The sequence below is a fragment of the Cucumis sativus genome, chromosome 3, assembly GCF_000004075.3.
Source record: "Cucumis sativus cultivar 9930 chromosome 3, Cucumber_9930_V3, whole genome shotgun sequence".
In the NCBI taxonomy this organism is placed as follows: domain Eukaryota; kingdom Viridiplantae; phylum Streptophyta; class Magnoliopsida; order Cucurbitales; family Cucurbitaceae; genus Cucumis; species Cucumis sativus.
This window is the reverse complement of record NC_026657.2, coordinates 16,918,552-16,945,576: the sequence shown is the minus strand read 5'-3', so window position 1 is coordinate 16,945,576 and position 27,025 is coordinate 16,918,552. Positions and strand designations below refer to the sequence as shown.

Sequence of the window (27,025 nt, the reverse complement as noted above, 5' to 3'; positions counted from 1 at the left end):
TTTTTCTTTGGAAAACAAAGTGGTTTGTTTTATTCAAATTCACGACTCACCATATTTCTTCCCAACCCTTCAATCACATGTTATATAGAGACAAAGAAGCTTAGCAATCAACTGCCACAACATTTCATGGCGACAAATCATGGGTCCACCGCCATTAAGGTCCTCGAGGTCTGCACGGTAGCTCCTCCGCCCGGATCCACCGTGCCGGTCACTCTTCCCCTCACCTTCTTCGACATCCTCTGGTTTCGCTTCCCTCCCGTCGAACGCCTCTTCTTCTACAAATCTCCGGTGCCATTCTACGTCATCGTTTCAAACCTCAAAAAATCTCTCTCTCTCGTCCTCCAACACTACCTACCCCTCGCCGGAGCAATTGTATGGCCTGAAAATTCCCCCAAACCGGCCGTCGAAACCGCCGTCCGCGACGGCATTGTGCTTACAGTCGCGGAGTCTGAGGACGACTTCGACCATCTCATCGGCGACGGGTTGCGTAAAGAGGCAAAACTTCGGCCGTTGGTGGCGGAGCTTGCAGCAGAGGAGGATCGGGCGGCAGTGGTGGCTGTGCAGGTAACCTGGTTTGGGAATGGTGGATTTAGCATCGGAATAACTTCACATCACGCAGTTCTGGACGGAAGGTCGTCGACTTCTTTCATGAAATCGTGGGCCGGATTGTGTAAGAATTTGGTTGGGGGCGGTGAGATTTTTTGCCCGGCAGCTGAGACGATGCCGTTTTATGATCGAAGCGTGGTGACAGATAAGATGGGACTTGAAGCCATTTATTTGAAATGCTTGTTGGCCCATGAAGGGCCCAACAATAGAAGCTTGAAATTTTGGGACTTCAAAACTCCGCCAGATTCATTCCGAGGTATTTCCAATAATAGTCTTTTATAATCAGTTATTTAAATGTCTACGATAAAATCTAAACGGAAAGAAAAGGGGAGAAAGCCAATTGCAAGTAAAGACTCTGACTTCCTTATTATATTTGATATTGGATACAAATGATCAAATAATGATATTCTAGAATATGTACTAAGTGATACAATGGACCAAGAAAACAAGTAACAGGGCTTGTAAACAATATGACTAATGGGCTATCTTAACACCCCCACAGATCTATATCTGTGGTACCAAAAACAGTCCATTTTTGCTTAGGTTTTCTTAAAGTTGGTAGCAGATAAAGGTTTGGTTAACACATCTACAATTTCGAAGGTGTGAACAAGAAGCCCCTGATTTTGTATAAGGTCCCGAACAAAGTAAATGTCAAGTTCAATTGTACTGCACTTAAATGATTTTGTAAAGCTTAGTTTTAGAGTGCAGTATAGAATTAGCACTCAAGTGTACTGCACTTAAATTGTCATACCACATAACAAGAGGATAAGATATTCTAATGCATAAATATGTAAAAGAGACTGAATTCATACCAACTATGTTGCAAAAAGAGCTAAACATATATGCATTCATTTGTACCTGATGTTGATATGATTATTTGCTTTTTCCGAATCCCAGTTAACTAGATTAACACCAAAATAGACACAGTATCCTAATGTAGATTTTTTATCATCCGGGTCAAAAGCCCAATCAGCATTAGCAAAGCCTACCAAGTTTAATGTAATGACCCAACTCAAGTCATTACTAATAAAACAAATAAAAACTTTTTATTTAAAATAAAAGAAAATACTAAATTTAAAGAAAACCTTTCGAATATTCATTTAAAATCAACAATAAATAAAATGTGTGAAGAAAATAATAAATAAAAATATTATTTAAAATACTAGTTCAGGCCCTCTTTAAAATAAAAGAAATATCTAAAAGTAAATATAAGTTTCTAAGATATTTTTTTGAAAATTGAGTACCGAAAACAATCAATGCTGAATAAAACATATATTGCCCCTCTATGGTGAACCACGGTTTCTTCTCGTCATTTGCAAACTTGTCATTACCTCTACCTTAGCCTGTAAAATTAAATATAGAGAAATTGTGAGTATAATTTACACTCAGTAAAGAACCCACTATTAGTCCTTCTAGATGTTTGTTAAATTTATGTTAGAGTCACGTAAGAAGGTACTGCCTAACTATACAGGTTAGACGATGTGTTATATCATACTTGCTCGTCTTTTAGGATGCAAATATACAGGTTAGACGATGTGTTATATCTAATCATTGTGAATGTAGTAATAGTAACTAATCCTCAATTAAGATACACACCTCTCAGTGCTTTTTGCCATACACATTAACCTCTCAGTAATGTGTGACGAGAAGCACTGTTGCATTCTCTTTGCCACTTGCTTAGCTAAAAGTGGTTCTCACGTATTTGGTGATTATGATCTCTACTTTTGCTCTTCTTTTGAATGAACAAGGTTAATATACTCATATTTAAATGAACAAAACTCTTACTACACACAATATAACTTTTTAAGTATCAAATACACCATTCATTACTGAGTAGCTATTCAATCATACATATATGGAAGAGATAAGGAAGATGGAAGAATGGAAGAAGAAATGCATTGCTTTCATACATAATATTTTAGACCTTTCGGCCATAACGTCCTGTTTACAAAGCAACACAATATAAAAACAAGAAAATGGAAATACAATAGAGGTGTTATGCTGCAGAGTTTGATTTTTTTAATTCTCTTTGGCTTTGATTTTTGCCTATATGTGAGGGGGATTAACGGGAGTGATGAATCTCTCTCTCTTTGCTTTAAGCTCTCACCTAAAACTCAAATTAATGGAGAGAAAATGGAGAATGTGAAGAACTTACTTTTTCAGCTAAAGTGTGCACACCTCCTTCATGAGTGAGAAACTTTATTTATAAACACGGAGTGAAACTGACAAACTAGCACTTGCCATTAAGATTCAAAAACGTTGTAGCTACTCTGCGAAGTCTGGCCTGCTTGTCCTTTTCTAACTTTCTCACCAACCTCTTTTGTCTGCTAGCAACTTGATCCCCTAACATCTACTTCCCCGTGCTAAAGAGGTTGGTTGGATTACTTCACGTACCATGTTCTATTCACTGAGCTTCACTCTTCTTTGCTTAATATTATACAATAAGAGTACTAAAACATAATAAAATAAGCATGAAGTTCTTTTGCGGTAAGCTTTTTGCAAAGTAATCAAATCACCTACCTTTTGTCTTTATTTTTTTCTATTTTCATGCGGAAGTCGTCATTATTTTACATAAACGACTATAATAACTTGTATTTCTAAAAGTTATCAATACCTTAGTATTATTTTGATGTAAAGCTTTAAGTTCATATTCCATAGCTTTTTTCTAGTGAGAGTGTTTTAAGGCTTATTTCTCACTATTTGGTTCATGTTGAGTGTAATCAACTAAAAGAACTTTGAGTTTAAAGATTCCACTATTATCTTGGGTCATCATTGGATGAATGGGAATAATTGATGTGGTCTATAGCAGTAGGAATAACTTGATGTCCATTGGTTGGCCAATAATGAAAGTGGGCTTCATCTTGATTCTCTTCAATTTCAGCTTCAGTGGATGAGTTACCTTGAGTCCCCATCTCTAAAGGATGCACAATAGTAGGATTTAGATGATCGTTAGCATAAAAAATGTAGCCTCTCTACACTATATGGCTCATATTTGGATTTTGAAGAGAATGGTGTGGATGAGAGGGCAGTTGACTACTAATTGAGTTCGTGGTTTGGTATGTTTGAGAAATGAGGCATAAGGAAAGGAGTTTTCATTAAAAAAATAAATGTCTGGATATATAGATACTACTTTCAGGTGTAGACATTTATAGCCCTTATGTGATGTGCTATACCTAAGAAAGATACATGGTTGAGATATGAGAGAAAGTTTGTGAGATTGATAGGGTCTCAGATATGGGTAGCATTTGCATTCAAATATTATTAGTGAAGGATAATTAGGTTTTTACTAAATAGCTTCTCCAAGGGACTGAGATTTTGTAAGACAGGGGTAGTAGAAAAGGCTTCATCCCAAAAATTTAAAGTGTGGCTTGGGATAAGAGAGTAAGTCTCATATCCATGACATGTCTATGTTTTCGCTCCACTATGCTATTTCGTTGTGAGGTATGGGGATAAGTTATCCTATGTTCAATGCCTTTTTGTTGAAGGAAGGGAACAAATGGTTTGAATTCACTACCTCCATTTGTTTGTAGAGATAGTATAGGTCTATTTAAGGATTTCTCTACTAGTGTATTAAACTATTAAAAGGCAAAAAAATGAATCATATTTCAAGTTTAAGAAATAAATGTATGTATATATGCTATAGGCATCTACAAAACTAATGTAATATCTAAACCCATTTCTAGATGTACTATAGGCAGGTCCCCACAAATCACAAACAATAAGTACTAAATGTACTAGATGTCTTCCCATTTTGTATTCATTGAAATATATATATATATATATATATATATATATATATATATATATATATATATATATATATATATATATAACATGTTTATATCTTATCAATCCATCATGTGTTTTCATTCTTCATCAGTCAATATGTGATTTGTGCTTTAGGTTAGTGATAAGTTCTTAATAAGAAATTTTTTATTGTAAGTCTTATCGTGTTAGTTGAGCTATTCTCATCTCTTGGCCTAGCGTAAATCGTCAACTACCCGAGAGGGTAAGTAGCAAGAACATGGCCAACGCGCGCAAGGAAGAGTTTTCTCTTTCTTTGCGAAATAACTTCGATCACTCGTATCCTGAAGGTGAACAAGTGTGGGCACTAGGCGTCGAGAGGTTATTGTCCTTAGTTGTGAAGTCCTATACGATTTATAAGTGAACACTTCTAGTTATATCTTGCCTAATCATATTTAGTCATATGGATCCCGAAAGGTGACCATGTGGGACATGTAATGACTTTGAGAGAAGCACACCTTAATCATAAGCATGGTTGACTAAGTTGTATCGCATCAAGGCTATCATATTACTTAATCGTGTTATAATGCATTGATGTTCCTTCAATAGCAACATTACCGAATTGAACTGGGTCGGGTCGGGTCAAATAGGTTTGGAAAAAGAGGAAGAAAAGTTCGATTTCCACCTTCATCTACTCCGTTGGTTCCGTCTTCCTTCTTCTGTTCAGAAAAGTCTTCCCCAAATCGTTCGCCCAATCTCCAATACTCCTTCTTCCTTCAACAAATCGTTCGCCTAATCTTCGATCCTCCTTATTCCTCCTTATTCCTTCTTCTATTCACGTGGATCTGAGTTCGATTTCGACGATTCTCTGTTCATAATTATGTTTCATGGGTTTTTTTTTTAAAAAAAAATTGAATCTGGGTAGCTGACATATTGAAATGCCCAAATTTTGTTCAAAACCTAGATCTGTGAAACTTCAATTGTTCAAACACTAGTATAATCTTTATGATAAATCAATTGTTGTGGTGATATTGATTGGACAAAGAAAAGAAAACAGAGGAGAAGGAAAAGAAATAGGGAAAAAGATGAAAGAGAAGGATGAAGAAAAAAAAAGAGAGTAACGTGACACTTAAGAAAGAAGGAAGGAACCAAGGGAGGAAGGAAGAGAAGAAGGAAGGAAGAATGAAAGAAGGAAAAAGGAAAAAGGAAAAAGGAAGAAAGAACGAAAGAAGGGAAGAAAGGAAGGAAAGAAAGAAAGGGAAAAAAATAATTTAAGAAAAACAAAGAAAAAGATCTGACTCGACCTGAATTTGGGTCGGGTTGGATCGGGTCATAGCATTGTGGAAACCGTGCACCTCGGGTTGGGTCGGGTTTGGATGAAAATCGACCAGACCCGACCCAGCCCAATTACACCCGTAATAAATTATTTCACTTACCGGAGATACTCACCCTACCATATAACTCTTGAAATTGAAACTTCTGTATGCATATTAGTATTCATATTTTAATCACGTTTTATTATTATATTTTTAGTCTAATATAACTTAAATTTGTTGTGCTAGCTTCTATTTTTGTTCTTCTTACAAACAAACGATTAGTGTGATTTTTTCTTATGGTAAAGGTAGGAGTTAGAAGAAATTATATTTTGGGTTAAATTACACGTATTTAGTGTGCGTGCATTTGAAATATATTTTCAGGGATTTAGTTTTAAAAGTAACGTCAATTCTAAAACAAAAATTAGAATGTGTTGGTAGCCAAACAAAACGAGTATATTTATAAAAAAAGATTAATAAAAATGAGTTTTTTTTTAAAAAAAAAATTCTTAAATGAATTCAATTGGACCATTCATCTTTGATAGGTTTAGGCATATGTTTCCTTGATTTCTAAACTTGGAAGATTGAATTAAATGCAATATTTTTACTTCCTTACCTATAGTCTATTTATTTGTCTATTATATATAAATATGTGTATGTTTAAACTTTAAACTTCCAATAATTTTGTAATTTGTTTTACAAAAACTTTTAAAAACAGATTGTTTTACAAAACTTTTAAAAATTGAAAGTTAAAAACTAAATTTGTAAAGAAAATTTAGGAACTAAATACTATGGACTAAATTTTTCATGTAACTACTTTTGTAGTGCTAACTCAAATATGGTGGAACTTGGAATAATAATTCAAACTTTAGAACCCTTAGTGTATAACCAATACTGTCCACAGCCCGCACACAACCTTAACCACTTCTAAACAATAAATAGCACAACCATAACCAAAGATAAGTAACGGAAAAACAACACGGAACTTCACTTTAATTCACTTAAGCTTAAGAGTTCTACAACAATTCAAGATACAAATTCTTAAAGACAGGTAAATATAAGAAATTCAGTCAAAAGCCTCCAAAGTTTTCAATCTTCAACGATCGTTTAGTTTCTAGTTTGATTGTTTAGCTCCGTAAACCATTGCTTACCTTTTTGCGTGGTCATTTTGGAATCGCTTAGCTTCCTAAACGATCGCTTACCTTTCATCACAATCGCTTACCCTTTTAGCTTATTGCTTAGCTTCGTACAACTTGGAAAGGAAAAACTAAAAACGTAAGTCAAAAGACTTAGTGAGTGAAGTTTTAAGAAAACCATTTGGAACACAAATCATAACCCAATCGTTTCATTAAAACAAACTTAATACCTCGTTTTACAAATATATCAGATCGCATAAATATTCATTAGTCTCACATGTTCTTTCGCCTAGAACATAAATCATTCCCTATACCCAAACACAACATCTCTTGTATTTAGACTACTGTGATATCTTTTTCATCAACAGTATCCAAGAATTTTCTAGTTCATTCCTTATTGCTCAGATCGCCAAATACAATATGCTCCTTTTACGCATTAGTCAGCTTTATTCCATAATGTAGTCCTTTTCTACATGATTGTCTTTACTTCTTATGTGTTCATAATAATTAGCTCATTGATAGGAATAAGACTAAGAGTTTGAACACAATTTCACATTTATTTGAAACACATAAAACTATCTTTAAACATATCATATGCTTTCGTTCGAAATTTCTTTATAAACATTAATGTATGAAAATATCATTACAAATCAGCATGAATTTAGACAAAAGTTTTAAAATCTGTTAACACTTCTGGAAAGACACTCACAAACTTAAGTCTCATTTATTTTCAGAACGTAGCTCCTCTCAAGTTCCTCTTCTTGTCTGAACAACTTCTTTGACAGCAAAACCCTCAATTTCCTTCTCTTTGTAAATTCTCATAATTGTTCGTTTCCTTTTGTCTTACCTTCTTATTTAAATTAATCTTAAAATAGATTAGTCACTTCTTAAACTCTTATTAATGTTGTCAGCTCCTACTTAGCCACAAAAATGCATGCAATATGCTTAAGATACCATGAATCCAACTCCACTAACCTGATAATTATAAGCTCAAAAGCGTCTTTAATCTTTCTACACGATCGTTCATCCTTCTAAGTAATTCTTCAATCTTTTACACGATCGTTTAGCCTATTATACGATCATTCAATCCTCTTACAAGATCTTTTATCCTTTTAATGATTGTTTCCTTATTATACGATCATTCAGCTTTCTTACACGATCGTTTAACTTACTACATGATCATTTACTATCTTATATGATCGTTAGACAATTTTTTTTTAGAACCTTCTATTCAGGCACGAGTCTTACAAGTACCTTGAGTTATTTTGATATGAACATTTTTTTTCATTTCATCCTCTATAAATAGAAACTAAGGTCTCAAAGCTTTTTGACATACAAATATTGTAAGATCAAGGGAATTGTTTCACAAAATTAGTTGAAGTGTGCCTAAGTTAAGCTAAAAACTCATGGATTAGAAAATGTGTATTTCTAGAAAGTATATATTCTAAAATGAAAAAGAAAATACATTTAAAACAAATTAAATAAACACAAAAAAAGTTATAAGAGAGTTGGGAAGAAAATTCATTTAATTAGGATAAAATAGGCCCAAGATTTTTAATTGGGAAGCAAAATAAGATTCTTTTTTCCTTTTAGTTGTAGTAGAGTAAGATTCAACGTCAACTTTAAAGAACAGAAGTTATGCCATTATCACTGGATAACACTCACTTCTATCGGTAAATTAATGAAGAGTAATAATAATAATAAGGAAAAATTGCATAAACAACCCCTAAGCTATGGGCTTGATTGTCATACCCCACCCCGAGCACTTGCTTGCTTGGCCTGAAATGTGTCGTGAAGCCAATTGATATCATCTCCTTCAAGAACGGCACCAACAGGCCCATAACCTAAACTCGTAAACAGTAAACAATAGTGGAAAGTAATACATAACTTATAAACATAACTGAAAGAAACTTCTTTGGTTAAAACAAACTTTATATAAGTTTACACAGACATAACCTTAATTACACAACAAAACCCAATAATAGATTTTCCAAATCCGAAGTCTCACATTACAAGGACGAATTGAACAAAACATGTACGCTAACAACTAAACCCTTCACCAGAAAGATAGCAGCGATTCAGACTCCGAGGACACTGTCTCTACCTGGAAAGTGGGAAAACATTTTGAAGAGTATGAGCTAAATAAGCCCAATGAATGGTAATTTTTCTAAATACTTTTCATAAATCTTTGTAACAGTAATATGTATATCCTTTAAACACTAAAAGATAAATTATAACATAAAAGCTTTAAACCTTAAAGCAATTAGAAAACAATAACATAATCCTGGTTTTTCCTACTCGAAACTCAAGTATCTACTTCTGAGAGGTAAGCGTACTTACCTCAAGTCATTAGCGCCCTTGCCTCATAATGGGTAATTTTAATCGTGCCTTGTTAAGGGCAAATTTTTAAGCTTGCCTAGTTATAAGTAATCTTGTTCCGTTATGAGTACTTTTTTAGATAGCTTGGTTTCGATAAAACATCCTTGCGTGAGCCTTAACAATATTTCTTTGATAAACATCATTTCTAGTAAACCTTAAACATTCCTCAATAAACAGTATGCTTGAATATATACCTAAACAATAACATGCTTGAAAGACTTTGCATAACATAACTTAAACATTTAATCATAAATCATTCACAAATCATGGCTTAAAAAATGCTTCAAATCACTTTAAATAAAACATTTTTCACTCATAGATACAAGCTTAAATCCTTAGCTTATAAATTTGTCCAATCTCCTCTTGTTCTAAAATAATGGTAAAATATTCCAATTAATTCTCTTTTACCAAGAAAATATCAAAAGTCTACTCAGAAAACCCTAAAACCACTAAGACAGCTCAAATTGCCATATGACATTGTCTGACGCACATGGGTCGGCGACGGGGCCTTTGCCTCGCGCTGAGTTGCCCACATGTTAACCTCACAAGAGATTTGCCACGCACGCTGGGCATGTTCGCCTGCTAACCTCACGCACAGACACATCGCGTGCCTCACCTGGTCGCGTGCTATCTTGGTTGCATTCGCCTTCCGCACAAGTCGTTCATCCAATGCCAACCTCCACGCACACTAACCTCTTTGAACATCAAACTGCCTTTCCATCTTGCCTAGAATAACCCATCACTCGGTTAGCCACCAAGTTGCCCAAAAACTAAATTTTCATGCAGAAAACATGACACGACTTTGAAAATCCAGAACACTTTTAAAGAAACTGATAAACATAAAATTTGAAACTTATAAACTTAAAATTTAGAACGCTTTTGAGGAAACCTCCTTCTATAAAAACACTTATAAACGTCTTAATTGTCTTACCGTAAAATTTTAACTTTAGATTCCAAAAGATGAGCTCTCCAGCCCTCTGGAAGTCCACATTGCACAAATTCACCCAAAACCTGACCTTCCTCTCTTTCTTCAACTCAAAATCAACCCTTGCTCAAAATCATATGGCAGCCCTATTCTAAAAACTTGACTCAATTTATGATCTTTTGAGAATAATTTCAGCCAAAACACACAAGTGGGGAAAATCTTCATATGAAGTAACCTATTTATATTGGAGCATGCATGAACCTTTATTAACGCCTCCTACTAGCAGAAATCTAAGTTAAGCATGCAAGCACACTTGTAAAGCAGTTCACCGCTTCCACCTCTTCATCATCTCGCCTCATGTCCCTTGACACAAAACGCCTAGTGTTAATGCATTGCTAACCTCTTTGCCCTTCTGGCATGCCAAGCTTCTCGCCCAACAGTCTTCTTATATAACCTCTAAACGCCCACAAAACCTCTAAATTACAGCATTTCTCATCCTTTGACACTCATTTAGAGGTTCTTTTTCACGTAGTGCATAGCCAACATGCCAAATAACCTCTAAAACACCTACTACACAACCCTTGGCTCCCAACCTTAAACGCATACTAACCTTTTTAGAGGTTATTCCTTCTCCTCAGTCGCCCAATGCACCGTCAAGTTAACCTCCAAAGCACCTAGTAACACTCATGTAGAGGTTATTTCCATCCTTTTGGCCGTTTTTACTACACAAAGGTAGCCTCTAAACTCTTTGCATTTAAGTCTCAACACTTGCCAAATTTTCCTCTTTTTTCACTAACCATGACACCACTTTTTATAACACTTTTATCCTTAACTCTCTTCAACACTTAAACTTCTATCACTTCAAAAAGCTTATGTTTTCTTCCAAGGTTCGAGGTTTACTTTGATTGCATTCATACCCTTCAACTTTCAATTTGATCAATTACGCTCCGTAGTTTGTTAATTTGCAATTAGCCTCTTTCTTAAATGAATCTTTATTACCTTAATTGTAATCGAACATTTTAAAATTAAAAAGATAGAAATAAAAATAATCTCTCATCACACATCTTTTCCTCTCTCCTCTCTTTTCTCCTTCCATCTACATCTTCATGATCAAAGAAATCATGAAATGACACTACAAAGCAACTACCAAAATATTAGTATCCAAATTTATCTCTCTTTTCAGGCTCACTTTTCTCCCTTTCTAGAGCTCAACAACCATTGTAGAAACCACTACCACTACTGTCATCATCGCCATTACTTTCTTTGTTGCAGAGATCGTTGTTGCCTCTTCAAAATTTCACCTTTACCCTCTTCCTCAACCCTTTTCCAAACTCCATCTTCATCTTTTTTCTTATGCAGCCGACAACTACTTGGATTTGAAATTTGGATTTAGTGTTGTGGATTTAGTTTTAGGAGTTCAGTGTGTGTTCTAGTATATATATATATATATTATATATATAAATTATCCATGTGGTGAGTCATGGTCATTGCCTGTGAGATGCTTAATATGTCTCTAAATTCGCGTGTAGTTACTAAATCATCGTTGAATATAAGTTTTTCCATTGCTTATCCAAGTGTAAGCGAAACAATAGGTTTTCTGGATAAGCAGGTTGAACATAGGAGGAATTGATATCAAAGCTTAGTTCTAAGGGTACTTCTTCATCTAGGTGGTATAAGATAACTATACAGTATAAAATAAATGTGTGTTCAAGCATAGTCTACTATCTACACTAGAGATTCTATAAAAGGTGGTAAGCATGGTGAAAAGATGGGGGAATGAACTAACTTGTGTTAAAGAAACATGAAGGAAGGTCTCTGCAATGTAAGTGCTTAAATCACGCAATAAGCTGTGATGCGATAAAGATCAATTAATTAGCTTCTACTTAAAGTGTGCACCACTCAGTGTCTTAAATACCACACTTGTTCGCCTCTCAGGATGCAAATGACAACGTTTCATTAAGTGATGACTATCTAGTAGTTGTTACTTATAAGATTTATAACACTTCTCTTTTAAAGGTGGAAATCTCTTAGCGGCAAGTATCCACACTTGTTCTCCTTTCGGGACACAATTGATGGAAATTTACTAGCCATGGTAGAGTTTGTCTCCAAAATCCTCCTTGCGCGCATTAGCTATATTCTTACTACGCTTACTCTCTCGAGTAGTTGGTGACAAGCACTAGTCAAGTAATGCATTATAGCTTAGCTAACGCAATAGACCTTATAAGTTAGACTACTTATCAAGAACTTATCACAAACCTCAACTACCTATAACACTTTGACAAATGAAGAAGTAAAGTGATGATATATTTAAAGTGGATAAATATGCCATAGGCCACTATATATATGAACACTTTACATTACAATGAAACTTAAAACAAACTTTATATAATAATAATTAAGTATAGCCCATCTAAACAACAAAGTACAACAAGTTTGTTATAGACGAATACAAAATAGAGTTCATAAAAGACCAAGATTGTCACTTACAACCCACAACTAACAAACTATAACTCAACTCATGTACAGACCGTAAGTACTTTTAGAACAAGGCGTACACTAATGAAACTAAAAAATACACTAGCATATAAGAGAATAAAGTCAGGCATCGGGTCCACGATCTCTACCTGGAATGTAAGAAATCTTTTTTGGAAAGAGTGAGCTAAGGCTCAGTGGTTGACTAGCTTTTAAATCAAACATATTTAGAAAATCAATGAGTAGTAAACAACTTATCAATCACACTTTAAGCAAAATAAATGCATAGTGCTCAAACTTCAACAACTATGTTCAAATATTTCTCTTTCAGTTGCTATACCTTGAATCTTTGTACTCTAAAGACGAAACTCTAAGCATCAATAGTGCCCTATCTCATGATGTGGCTCAAGTATGAGATGAAAAATAGGCATCCGTAGAGGTCCTAATCTCTACAAAGCATAATGGTGGAAACTCTAGGTATCTATTGAATAGACTCATCATTAGACCTCTGTGCATAGAAGAAACTCTCCTATGGGCTTGCTACAAATCTCTAGATATCTCTCAGGTATGGACTAAAACATACTCAAACAATCGCTTGCTTAAAACGTTATCTCAAACTACAATGACATGTTATACAAATCTCTTGCATTCACTAAGTCCCAAATTTATAAAATAAGCTTTGTTTAAACAACATTTAACCTAAATACTTTCAAAAACTCAACATTCATATCCTTGCTTATAAATCATGTATAAAGAAATATTCTCAGTAAACTTATTAGTTAAACTCATGCTTTTCAAACTTTTATAAACTTGAAACTCATGCTTTGGAAATCAACTATATAAATCAAGTATAGTTCTCAAATATGTTAACTCAAAAGATGCTTTAAACATAAACTTGGTAAATCATGTTTAGGAATCAATTTAAAATTCATTTTTTTCACTTACAGATGGTAGCTAATTCTGTGGCCTATAAATTTGTCCAATCTTTTCTTGGCTTGAAATTAGAGAATGTAAACTCATTTTACACCTCTAGAATTAGAAAACATCAAAATTTAGCCCAAAAATCTCAAAAACACCAAAATTGTCCAAAAATGGTGTTATGGCACGACTAGCTGCTAAGCATGGACGACAGGTAGCATGCACGCACACACAAGCCCATCCTAGGTGTCTGGTCACGTGCTAGCCTCGCGCACTAGACATGTTGCGTGATAACTTGTATATACAAGTTATTGTGACCTTTTATGAAAAATAATGAAGCCTTATCACATAAGAATGAAAGAAAATATGAAAAAAAAAGTAAAGAATTTGATTAACTTGTGTATCACATCTTACAAAAGAACTTTATCCCTGTTTTATAGTGTTTTAAATGTCTTATCATAGAATATTAGGCAAAAAGAAGTAAAGCTCGATGATAGAATGTCACGTGGAGAGACAGGTTCAAGTAACAAGGCGACGAGCAATCAAGCTAGGCGGTCTAATGCACTAGCAGACAAATTTGGTTGGTGTGAATCCTAAAAAAAGGACGAAGGGACGTTTGCACGGCGTCGGTGCAACTTTAGTCAGAACCATTTATGATGTGTGCAATGTCCTGTCACAACGCATTCCGCCTACAAATAAAAGACTCTACTTCATAACAAAGTGTTCGATTTTTGGATTGGAGAGCAAGCTCACTTTCTTCTATTCTTTCTTTCTTGAGTTTTAGGTGAGAGCTTAGAACAAAAGGAGTGAGATTTTTTCTCCAACCATTTCCCCTCTCAAATAGGTAAAAAATCAAAGCCAAAGAGTATGAGAAATCCTACTCTGAGGCTTGATTCAGTTCTTTGTATACCATTTTATACTTTTATTGCATTACATTGTAACATGTACTTTATGGCTAAGAGGCTTAAAGTTATTTTTATAATAGTAATGCACTTCCTCTATCATTCTCTAATCTCTCTATTAACATCTACTTGTTGTGAAGTCAAACTAACTCAACAACACCAAGAACTTGACTTAGTTGGTTAACTCCACGGACTTAAGGAATAGTGTTGTTGCTTATGTTAGTGTTTACTTCTTAGTAAGAATCTCTTCATCATGTAACTGCTAAGTCCTCGTTGTGTACAAGTTTTCCTACTATTTGCCCAAATATAAATGAAACAATAGGTTTTTCTGAGTGATCCAGGGTCGAACATAGAGAATTGATATCAAAGCTTACTTCTAGGGTTTACTCATCATTCAGGCAGTATAAAATAATAAACTATACAGTATAAAAAAGTGTAAGTTTAAACTCTATCTACTTATGTACGCTAAATAGTGTAAAGGTGGAAGTATTGAAGATGGTTGCAAGAATGAAATGCAAGAGTGAACTAACTTGTATTAAAGAAGGGGTGAAGGAATGTCTTAATGCTACCAAGTGAGTAAGCTATGAAAGTCTTAATGCGATATGACTTACTTAACTAGTTTATAATTAAGGCAAGCATCTCTCGGTGTCTTTAAATGCACACCTTGCACACCTTTCAGGATTTAAATGACTAAACCTAGCTAAACAAGGTATATTTATAGGGTGAAAACCTAAGGTGTTAAAGTTATAGAGTTTCACGTTTAAGGGTGAAAACCTCTTAGTGCCCAATACCCACACTTGTTCTCCTTTCGGGACACAAAGATGGAAGTTATCTCGCCAAAGTGAAGTTTGTCTCCAAACTCCTCCTTGTGCGTGTTAGTTGTATTCTTGTTACTTACCCTTTTGAGTAGTTGGCGATATCACTTGCCAAGTGATCAAAATAGCTTAGCTAACACGATAAGAATTATAAGCTAAGCATCTTATTAAGAATCTATCATAGATCCTAAACTACAAATAATGCACGAACATATGAACAATAAAGAGATTGATGAATTGCAAAGGCATAAATATATGTTGTATTAAAGAATAAAGGCCTTCAGCCACTATACAATATGAGTAAATACAATGTAAATAAATACAAAAATAAAAAGAATAGAAATGACACTACAAGTTAAAGGGAGATGGAAAATGGGACTTCACTCAGACCGCAAGCTTTCACTCATTGACTAATTGAAGAAGATGAAGAAAAACTCTACAAACGGTGAAAAGGCTATTCCTTTCCACCTATCTCTAGTGGCTGGTCCATTCAGATGTCAAGTTCCCTAGAGCTTGAATTGGCTCATACAAGCTTGCTTTTCTTGGTAGGGATGAAGTTCCTATTATAGACAGATTTAAGTTGGAAATCTATCCTTCTGAGCATGTCAGCGCCAAAAGCTACTTCCATCATCAAGTCATATGAACTCCATCTATCACTTTTGTCTTCTAGTGAACCTTTTTTCGCATTATTACGTGGTCTTCTTGCCTAGTCATTGTGGGAGTTCCTCTATGATTCGCTAGCTCATTCTTTTGTTCTTTAGTCTGTGTTAAGGCACTAAAAATAGGGTGAAACAGGCATGGTTGCTTACGTAAAATGTATTTCTAAATATTTATCCATTTACAACATAAGCTAGGCGTTTTAACATGTTTGACATGCGTTTTGGTCCCATTAGTCTATCTAAAAGACCATAAAACTTGTATTTCTACAAGTTATCAATATCCATGCTAAATCCATTTAATTAATTTAGGACCAAAGTAATGTTTTATTAATATTAGAGAATATGAATACGTCTTATGAGTTTTGTTTGTCTAAACACAGATGCCAAAGCATTGTTTATTCAAGAGAGACAATCGTAGAGATAACAATCGCCTGACAAGCGAGAGCACACATTTAGTTAAATAAGCGGCAAAGAGAAGGTGGCAACACACTCTCATTGCCAAGTTCATCCTTTGCATAAGTTGAAGAAATGTTAACGTGTGCGGCAAAAGCATCGAAAGGTTGCTTGCCTTAAATTAGGATAAATTATTCATAATACAAACAAACTGATTAGATGCAAATCATAGTTTAACTTTAAGTATTTTGATCCCAAGAGGCAAGTAAGTATAATGAAGGCACCAAAATGATGCTCACCTTAATTCTAAAGTTAATAGATGATTTGCATCGCCTCAAAATGTTAATACATATTACATTGCAATTAATTAATTAAATATTCCTTCATCTCATGCCTGTAACTTGAGTTCATTTTCTTTCATCTCATGCCTTTAACTTATTATACATAATTAGAGTAAAATAAATGTTCATATTCACACTGTATAGATTATACCGCATAGGTTTAGCTGCGCGATAGGTTCAATAGGAACATTAATTCCCTGTGTTCAACCTTGGACTTACCAGAAAACCTTTCTTCACTTATATTTGGGCAATAGAAAGAAAAACTTTTATTGCACGCATATCATGAGAAGAAAAACAACGCATAGATAGAATTTTCTTCTTTTATCGCATCATCCTGGTATAGTCGCCTAACAGATCGCTCCATTAGAGCTTAAGATATGACATATCTATGAACAATTGTACGCACATAAAACAAACCAAACATCGCACGCCTCATGGTCGCATGACATCGTACTGCGTTGTCACGCTGCTTGAAATATTCCATGCATAAGTTTCTATCATAGATCTATCATGTTGAGCTCTAAGTGAGCGACTATTAGGTGGCTGAATAAGGTTATGCGTTAAAAGGTACATTCATATTCATGTGTTGCTAACTTTTTACAAATATGCATGTCGTGCAAGTTTTTCTCTCTATCGCCCAAGTGTAAGTGAAGAGAGATTTTTGGGTACGTCCAAGATCGAACACAAGAAATTTAAGCTCCTAATTCTCTTACCGCGCAACTAAATCATGCAGTATAAACTATACAGTAAAGTTATGCACAATATACTTTTGTCCTAACTATCTACACTAAGGTGTTCGGTGGTGCAAGGTGAGCATGGCGAGATGATGGCAATGGAAATTGAACTCATGTATAGGCCTGGTGAGGAAGGAAAAGTTTAATTATCTAATTGTAAGGAATTGTGTTTTAATAATTCAAGGCGATATAAAGCATTTATTAACTTCGAATTAGGTTGAATGACCTCTTGGCACCATTGGCATACTTGCTCACCTCTTGGGATCTAAATACACAAAGTTAAGCTATGATTTATATCTAATCATCTTGGATACATTATTAGTACTTTCTCCTTGATTAAAGCATAAAACCTCTCGATTCTTTCGCCACACACATTGGCATCTCTGCAATGTATGCAAAGGATAAACTTGGTGACAAGATTGTATTACTACAATCTTATCGCCACTTGCTTAGCTAAATGCGTGTTTCCACTTGTCAGGTGATTACATACAACAACATTGTTCTTCTCTTGAATAAACAATGTTTTAACCTCGATGTTTAACTCAACAGAACTCATAACAATGACACTATGATTCTTCAGGTATTAAAAACACATTTATTTGTTGACAAGTTAACCAAATAGATTGAACATGAAAAGTAATAGACAAATGAGAGAATAAAAGAATGAATGCATTGCTTTCATAAAAATAACTTTAGGCCTCTCGGCCATAATGTACATCTTACAAAACAATACAAGAAAAATGTAAAATGGAGTACAAGAAAAGGTGTAACACCTCAAAATATAATTTATCATACTCTTTGGCTTTGGTTGCCTATTTATTAGGGAAAAGATTAAGGGGATAAACTCTCTCTCCCTCTTTTGTTCTAAGCTCTAACCTAAAACTCAAGGAAAATGAGAAGATGGACAATGTAGGAGCTTGCTCTCTAGCCGAAATGTGCACACACTGTTCTGAAGTGAGAGGCTCTATTTATCCATAAGGGGTGATGTTCATAGGGCATCCCACACATCATTAATTCTCTAAAAAGTTGTACCAGAGTGCCTTGGAGATGTTCTTTTGTCATTTTCTGGTTTTCGCGCCAACCAAATTTGTATGCTAGTGCTTCATATCGCCTAGCTTGTTTGCTTGGCGGCGCATTGGCTGGATGTGTATCCTCGCGTAAATAGTATATCGCTGAGCTTCACTTCTTTTACCTAAAATCATGTTGTAAGAACACTAAAACGCAACAAAGCAGGGTTAAGGTTCTTTTGTAAAATGTTATTCATAGATTAATCAAATCACCAATTTTTTTCCTTGTTTTTTTCTATTCTCATGCGATTACACTTCATTATTTTACATAAATGCTACAATAACTTGTATCTCTACAAGTTATCACACCTCTAAATTTAAAATAATGCTTGTCCTCAAGCGTCATCTTATGATTTTATACATGATTATTTCTTTTGTGCACGTCGCTAAACCTTTCATAAGCTTTTCTAATTTATCTCGCATTCTAGCGTCTCTTCTTTTCTTCGGCTACTCTAAACTTCAAAATATTTCTAGATTCTAAACGTGGCAAGCTTAAGTATCAAAATACCCTTGTTCACTTTCAAAAAAAATTATTTCCCCTTTTTGCGAAATGGCTGTTGTTTCAAAAGTTCTTAGTTCCTTTATTTTTCTTGTGAAAACTTTATTAGTTAAACTATTTATTTGAATTAGGCGTTGAGTGAGAAATCATAGGTACTCTATGAGTTTGTTCCTCACCACAACTATAATTATTATCGACACTTATTTGATGAGGCTTTGCTTCTTATTAACTTTTGGTGAGAGGTGGCATCATAGGAGATCTTATTTCAATCAAATTCAGAATAAAAGAATAAGTTTGTTTTGTTTTGTTTTTTGGAAAAGCTTGAAAATGAAGGGTTCTTTGAGTTTTTTAAAACTTTAGCTCAGACCTCGCACACCCCCAAATTTAGAGTCTCGCAAGGTCCTTATTGCGAAAAAGTGAATGATAAGATGCACTTTGAAAATTTTACAAAAGAGGTTTGAGGTAAAGCTAGCTCGCCTAAAGATTACCAGAAATATTTACTAAGTTCATTTCGCTCAGGAAAGCATCATCGCCAGGTACAAGTTAAATTAAAGTTAGCATAAATTTCATCATGAAAGTCATCCTTGCGAGGAACAAAAGAAAGCATGCAAATAATTCATAAATGAAGTAAACATCAAGAAAAGTAAATCGAATAAAAAGTTAAGAGACATGGACTTAAGATGACTTTGATTAAGCAACTAAATATTTATAATACAAAAGAACGAAAATGACAAAGAAATTTACAAAAACATTCAAAAGATAACACCCTCAAATTTAGTTCACAAGGGGAGGGTCAAGTTCACCGAGAGTGGGATCTGTTGGCTGAATGGAGGGAATGTCGCGATCAAATCTGGCGTGATAACATATTGAGGCATACGTCGTACAAACAATGCATGTGTATATTCCATTTGAGCCACAAATTGTCTGTCATGTCGCTCCAAAATTTGGCGCAACTTATTGGAATCAAAGAGCATTGGATTGGTCAAGTTGTTGAGGGCAAAGGATATTTACGCAACCATTGAGTTTAATTGGAAGACTGTGGCTTCTAAACCATCCACTTTGGCATTCAACCTCATGATAGTGTTACTGAGGCTGGCAATTTGCTTCTTCATCGCCATAGGGAGAAGGTTCTTTTGTACAATTTTATTCACATATTAATCAAATTGCCTACTTTCTCCCTTATTTTCTTCTATTCTCATGCGATTAGACTTTATTCTGTTACATCAAAGACTACAATAATTTGTATTTCTACAAGTTATCACACGCCCCGTTCGGCTAGCCACTTCGTGCGATCAGAAGGAGGCGTGTCGCCTAGACACCAAACACATACCTCTCTGTGAGATGGTGAGTTGAACGTCTAGTAAGTAACTTCTTTTACCGTCTCTATCGTTGGCCTCCAACTTCGAACTCAGGAGATCTTTACAACTGAACACAATGAAAAATACTAGTACAACCAACTTAGCTTAATCGCCTAGCCTTCAACACTTGAGCTTAAACTACTAAGCGATAAGCATAACATGGATATACAAACAACACAGCGGAAAGATAGAAAAACATAACTTTAATTTTATTGCTTGATTCAACACTTTACAAGTAAATATTTTTCCTCGCAAGCCACTTAAATAAAACCTAAGTTCTAATCTTTGGGTGTTCCTTCCTCCGCTAAAATGTTACTCTTCACGTCAAGGTGTTTAGGGGTATAAGAACCCCTTTCTTATCCTTCTCCTTGATCACCTAGCAACCTATCTTAAAGATAAGACTCATCCCACACACAAAACTAGGATGTTGCCCTCTTCGGACGTAATAACTTTAAACCATCAGGAGATGAATAATTTGATCAGCTTTACCTTTTCTTACTTGGCCTCAACTCCTGATTACCTGAAGAAGAGAAACCTAAACATGTAAGTCAAATACTTAGAGAGTGTAGATGTTAGAAAACCTTTTTGGGAAAACAAGTCAAGCAAAAAACCATTTCTTTTCTCAATTGCATCTTTCAACGCCTCATTTCATAAGTCTCATATTAGCTTTTCTTATTCCTTTCTACTAAGAACATGAATCTTTCCCCCCGCCAAGCTTACTACGATTTACTCTCGCCAGTATCTTGCGATTGAGCTACTGTGATGTTCTCTCCATCCATAGCATTTGGGAAGTTTCCTTATTCATTCTTTTCTTGTTGCATCAGCCATCCACGACGTCATTCACATTATACACACACCACATAAGCATTGCTCAATTGATAGAAATCAGACTAATGGTTTGCACGCATTCATCACAGTCAGCACATAGAAAGCAGTAGTTTTCTCTTTTTAAACCATAACAACAACAATAATAACACAGAGAGATACAGAACGCATTATGAATAACTCAGACTCAGAAATAATCTATTAAGAAAACGTTTACAAAACTTTAGCTTACAAATCACCCATGCAGAAGTGTTTAAGAAAGTCACTCACGTAGGAGTGTAGAGTTTAAGAAAGTCACTCACACAAGCATTTGGTTCTTTTCTCCTCTAAAACCCTCTCCTCGCCTAGAACTTTCTCAACAGAAGCTCAACTACTTACACTGTCTCAACGAAACCTCCAAATAGCAACACTTTTCATAGGTCTTCACTTCTATTTATACTAATCCTTTAGACATGTTACTCTCTTTGTCTTCCAGATTTAAATTATAACTTTACACGTGTCACCTTACTGTCTTGTTGTACTATGCAGCCAAACCACACTCAACATGTATTCCCTCGAGATGCAAACCTTATTATCTCGGGAAACCAAACTCTTCCTCACCTTATCTTCTTGAGAAGCTAAATTCATTTTTCTCGCCTTCTTATTCCTTGCGATAGACCATAACTGCTTACTTCTTTTCTAACTTCTTTTCACGTTACTTCACCCAATTGCCTAACTTTTCTTGCAATAGAAATCCTTCATCGTGCTAACTTTTCCTCCATCACCTTTTGTTAACGTGACTTCCTTTCCTTTGAATTTTATCTTTGGAATGATCAATCTTTTCATTTTAATAGGATCGTCCAACTCCTCGACGACTTTCTTCTTCAACAAGACTTCATTTTTCGGATATGGGTCTCACACGTGTCCCACTCCGCGTGCGCATCTAAGCACCCATGCACACACATAGCCTAAGTTATGCCCTACGCCATTTGACTATACATTGGCCATGTTGCGTACATGCTTCTAAGACCAAATAGCCTCTTGCCTTCAAAACACGTGATGTCCATACTTGTTCATGCAACATTCATTCATGATTAATTCATGTTAGGCTATAAGTTAGCAACTTAATAGGTGATTAGAACAGGATGATGCGATACGAGAGGTATTTCCTATGTATTCATTGTTGATTTTCCAATGATATGCATGTAGTACAAGTTTTCCTCTCTATTGTCCAAATGTAAGCGAAGCAAGGTTTCCTGGTATGTCCAAGGTCGAACGCAGAGAATTCATGTTCTTAATTGAACTTATCGCGTAGCTAATCCTTATGCGATATACTGTATAGTGTAATTATGCACAATATATTTATCCTAACTATATACACTAAGGTGTAATTGACAGTGCAAGATGATCATGGCGATGAAGTATGTGAACTCATGTAAAAGTCATGGTGTGAAAGAATATTTAACTAATTAATCGCAATGTATTATGTGTTAATATTTTGAGGAGATGCAAGCATCTATTAATTTCAAAATTAAGGCAAGCGTCCTTTCGGCGCCTTTGCCATACTTGCTCGTCTCTCATGATCCAAATACTTTAAGTTAAGCTATTATTTGTATCTAATTAGTTTGTGTGTGTTACAAGCAACTTGTCCTAATTTAAGGCGAGCATCCTTTCGATGCTTTCGCTACACACGTTAACATTTATGTAGTCTCTTCTGTGATGAGATTGTATAGCTACAATCTCTTCATCATCCGCTTAATTAAATACAAATGTTCACTTGTCAGGTGATTACTATCAACACAATTTACTTTTCTCTTGAAAAAAACAAAGCTTTGATGTTTGCGTTTAGCTAAACAAAACATACATCCAAAAGAAATGCATTATTATTCTAAACAGAACTTTAGGAACTAATTAAATACATTGAAAATGGATAGCAAAAGAGAAATGGGAGAGTGGTAGAAGAAATTCATTAATATTAAAAATAGAACTTTAGGCCTCTCGGCCATGTAGTAAATATTACAACTTAATACATGAAAAATATAAAATGGAATACATAAAATTAATCAAGCCTTCATAATATGATTTCTCATATTCCTTAACTTTGAATTTTGCCTGTGACGAGGAGAATGGTAGGGAAAAACTCTCTTTTTCTCCTTTTAAGCTCTCACTTAAAATGTCACACATCAAGGATGGAGGAAAAAGTAAGCTTGCTCTTTGAGATTCAATTTCACACACTTTGTTCTGAAGTAGATGCCTCCATTTATTGGTCGAGAGTGATGTTGACGGGACATTCCACTCCCCCTACTGAGTTGGTTTTGTCCTTTTTTTCTGACATTTTCCCCTACTTCAGATCACCTAGATTATTGTGATCGTTGCCTTGTTGGTTGCATGGGTCTCCTCTCGACGTTCAATCACCAAGCTTTACTTCTTTTTTCTAAAATCATGCAAAAAGACAAGTAAATCGTGATAAAAATAGGGCTAAAATTCTTTTGCAGTCTGCGATACACAAGTTAATCAATTATTCTACTTTTCCAGCATTTTCTTTCATTCTTATGCGATAAGGCTTCATTATTTTACATAAAAGGCTACAATAACTTGTATTTCTACAAGTTATTAGCCCTAAGCGTCACAACTTGATGCCTCGACCACCTTCAACCTTTACCTAGAATCTTGTTTGAATCCAGAAACTTCAATCAATATCCAAAGCTTATAACTTTTAATCTAGCCAAAAAATGGAAAAGTTACTTCTTCAAACTTTCTTAGAATTGTGTTAAATAACTTACCTTAAAATCCAGCTTCAAATTCGAAGTGATATGTTATGTAGTCTTCAAAGAGTCTTCACTACTTAGAATCCTTTGAAAACTGACCTTTCCCTCTTCCTTACACTTGAACAACATCTTCATCGTGTCCCTTTTGTTTGGGAGAGCCTCACCTTGCCTACTAGACTCCTTTAGCAAACTTCTACTATTAGTTTGAGAGACAACACATGAAGGAATTGAGAGCATCTTCTATTTGAAAAATTATTATTTATAGAGTTCTATGTGTAATCTAGAATTCAGATAAGTATATTTCTTATTTATTGGGAGTCAAAGGAATGTTACATATTTATATAGAGAATAAACTAAACCTTAGAGACTATGTACAATTACAATAAAGGACATATGATATAATTATAAATATATATATATATATATATCATAACACTATGCATGGTCAACTTTGCCACCTTCTACTTGCCAAAATTTGAAGTCTTGCATATTGTAGACCCTTGTTCTCCACTCAACCGACTGCCTTGAATGTCTAAAGGTCTTTCAAAATGCCTGACAACTTAAATCTTCTCCCAAAGCCTCGTAGCAAGGCCATTTGCGTAGCTAACCACATAAAGCCTTTTGCTCTTGGCTGCATGGATCAACATGCATGCACTTCCCTTGGCTTGCCATAACGCCTAGCGTTGACACATGGAGGTTCTCTTACATAACTTATCTTAGCTTGTCTCAACGCCTTGCAATATGGTCACCCTAAACCTTCTCGCTTAGGTGTGCCTCGACCACCTAGGACATACCTAAAGAGGTTCTCATGTGCAACATAAACAAATCCTTGTCTTGACTCCTAGATATGGTCTTAGAGGTTCTCAACACCTCTTGGCCACCTAGTTGTGTCCAAAAACATCTGTTTTTCAACACTTGGTCAAAATTCAATTAGTCTTCCTTTCTTTGTCTTAGCCAATTAACACTCGGGGAGGGGATGGAGAGATTTGAGTTTATAAGATTAGGAAAAAAAAACAAAATTAATTTATTTGATAAATATTTGAGTAGGGTTTTGTGTTGACATAAAAATTTATAGAATAAATTATAAGATTTCTTGGTTATTTATCCATTTAAGTAATATGATAGTGAATCTAGAGCCTACATCCAAATATAAAAGTCACACCATCATTCCATTAAATAACAAAATCCTAACAACAATTAAAAGTAGGTTACTTTTAAAAGTTTTGGAACTAAAACAAACATATTTTACAATATAGAGAACCAAAATAGAAGAAACAAAAACAAAATCCGTAGAGCAGCAGGTAGTCCGTCACATTATTTGGAAACCCCGTTATATGCAAGGTCCATAGAGCACCACCGATATATAAAATGTTAGGAATTTTGAAGTGTGGGTTTGAATGATTGTGGTAATGTAATGTAATATTAAAGAAAATAAATTGTAAATTTGTTGTTGAAAGGCACATTCAAGTTAAGCCCCCAAAATATCCAAAAACTGAAGCAACATGTACTGGAACACCGGAACCCGGCCCAACCGCTGCTACACATCTCCACCTACACGGTGGCGATGGGGTACACGTGGGTGTGCGCCTCCGCCGTGGCTGACGAGGATATTACCATCGCAGTGACGGTGGACGCCCGAGGGAGATTGGACCCACCTCTACCGGCAACATACTTTGGAAACTACGTGGTCGGGCGGTCAACCGCCTTGAAGAGGGGGAAACTGTTTGGGGAAAACGGAGTAATCGCCGCGGTGGAGACGATATCAGAGATGATTAAAAGCTTGAAAGAAGAGGGACCTCTGAAGGGTGCAGAAAACTGGGTTTTGTTGATGACGCAAACTGTTGTAAATAGCGATTACAAGCTGATTTCCACGACTGGGTCGCCGAGATTTGAGGTGTATAGCGTGGATTTCGGTTGGGGGAAACCGGAGAAGGTGGAAGTTGTGTCGATTAACCGAACCGGAGCGGTTTGTATCTCGGAAAGCCGAGACGGCGGCGGAGTGGAACTTGGGTGGACGGCGAAGAGGGATGTTATGGAGAATTTCGCTAAGCTTTTTGCTGGAAGGTCTTCAACAACTTTGAGTTAACGTTGCTTTCTTTAATACCGGAAAATAAGCCATAACTTTATCTGTTTTACTTTTTTTTTTTTAATGAAACTTTATGGTTTACTTTTTATCACGTATTTCAATTTTTTAAAAAAGAAAAAATTAAGCAATTATCTTTACTATTTTAATTAACGGTGGCTTAGTTAGAGAATATTTCATGGACGAATGAAAATTCACTGCCCCATTTTTTAATTACCCTTATAATTTTCATCTTAATTGCAAGAATTCAAGTTGAAATCGATTTGGTAAGAAAAAACCAATAACTTCGAGACAATTAGAATATACATTTTTCGCTAACTATAAACTGATTTTTTTATTTTTCATTTATGAGAGACTCATTTATTTACGGAATTAAATGAATTCAGAATTCCAAGTCCCAGTCCCATCCTTGTTGGAAGTCCACAGTTAATTCTAAAGAGTTTTTACTATTAATATTAGAGAGAGACGAAAACAAAAACTAAAAGTGGAGAGATCCATATTTCAAAAATATATAATCTATTTTTATAAATATTTTATTTCAAATTTATTAGGGAAGAAAGGTTAAAAATATCATATTTAACCAAATATTTATTATATATAGCAAAATTTTCATATTATATTAATAACAAATTTTCATATGCTTATTTAAGTGAGATAGGGATAAACAGTGATAGTCAATCATTAATAGAATATAATTTTTTTCTTATAACTTGTAAATATCTTAATTTATTTTGCTATTTTTAAAAACTACTGTTTACTATTTATATTAACATTTACCTACTTAGTCTACTAATTACTTATTATATTTATTTTCCTTTAATTGTAAGATCATTGTTTATTAGATATCATACATAAATATGATATATAATTAATTCAACTATTGTAAGATTTTAATAAAAAAAATTCCCCCATTTTTTTTCTTTTGGTGTTTTTAGTCAAAATTTCATCTAATATATTTTCTCTCAGTGTGATCTCTCTCACTTTTCGATCTCTTTTTTCGTCTGATCTCTCTCTTCGTCCGGTCTTTCTTATTTCGTTCATCTCCTTCAAGTTTTTCGATGAGTGCATATTTGTTTATAAAATTGTGAATTATAGTATGCCTTGAAATT

The 27,025-nt window shown here is 34.8% G+C and overlaps 1 protein-coding gene across 1 annotated transcript; it reads left to right on the top strand.

Moving 5' to 3' along the window:
- Positions 1-16: 16 nt before the first annotated feature.
- LOC101207759 (phenolic glucoside malonyltransferase 1) lies at positions 17-26,014 on the top strand. The gene is made up of 2 exons (XM_004145821.3): positions 17-862; positions 25,291-26,014. Exons 1-2 carry the CDS (start codon positions 127-129, stop codon positions 25,917-25,919), a joined length of 1,365 nt encoding a protein of 454 aa, XP_004145869.2. The 5' UTR covers positions 17-126; the 3' UTR covers positions 25,920-26,014.
- Positions 26,015-27,025: the final 1,011 nt, after the last annotated feature.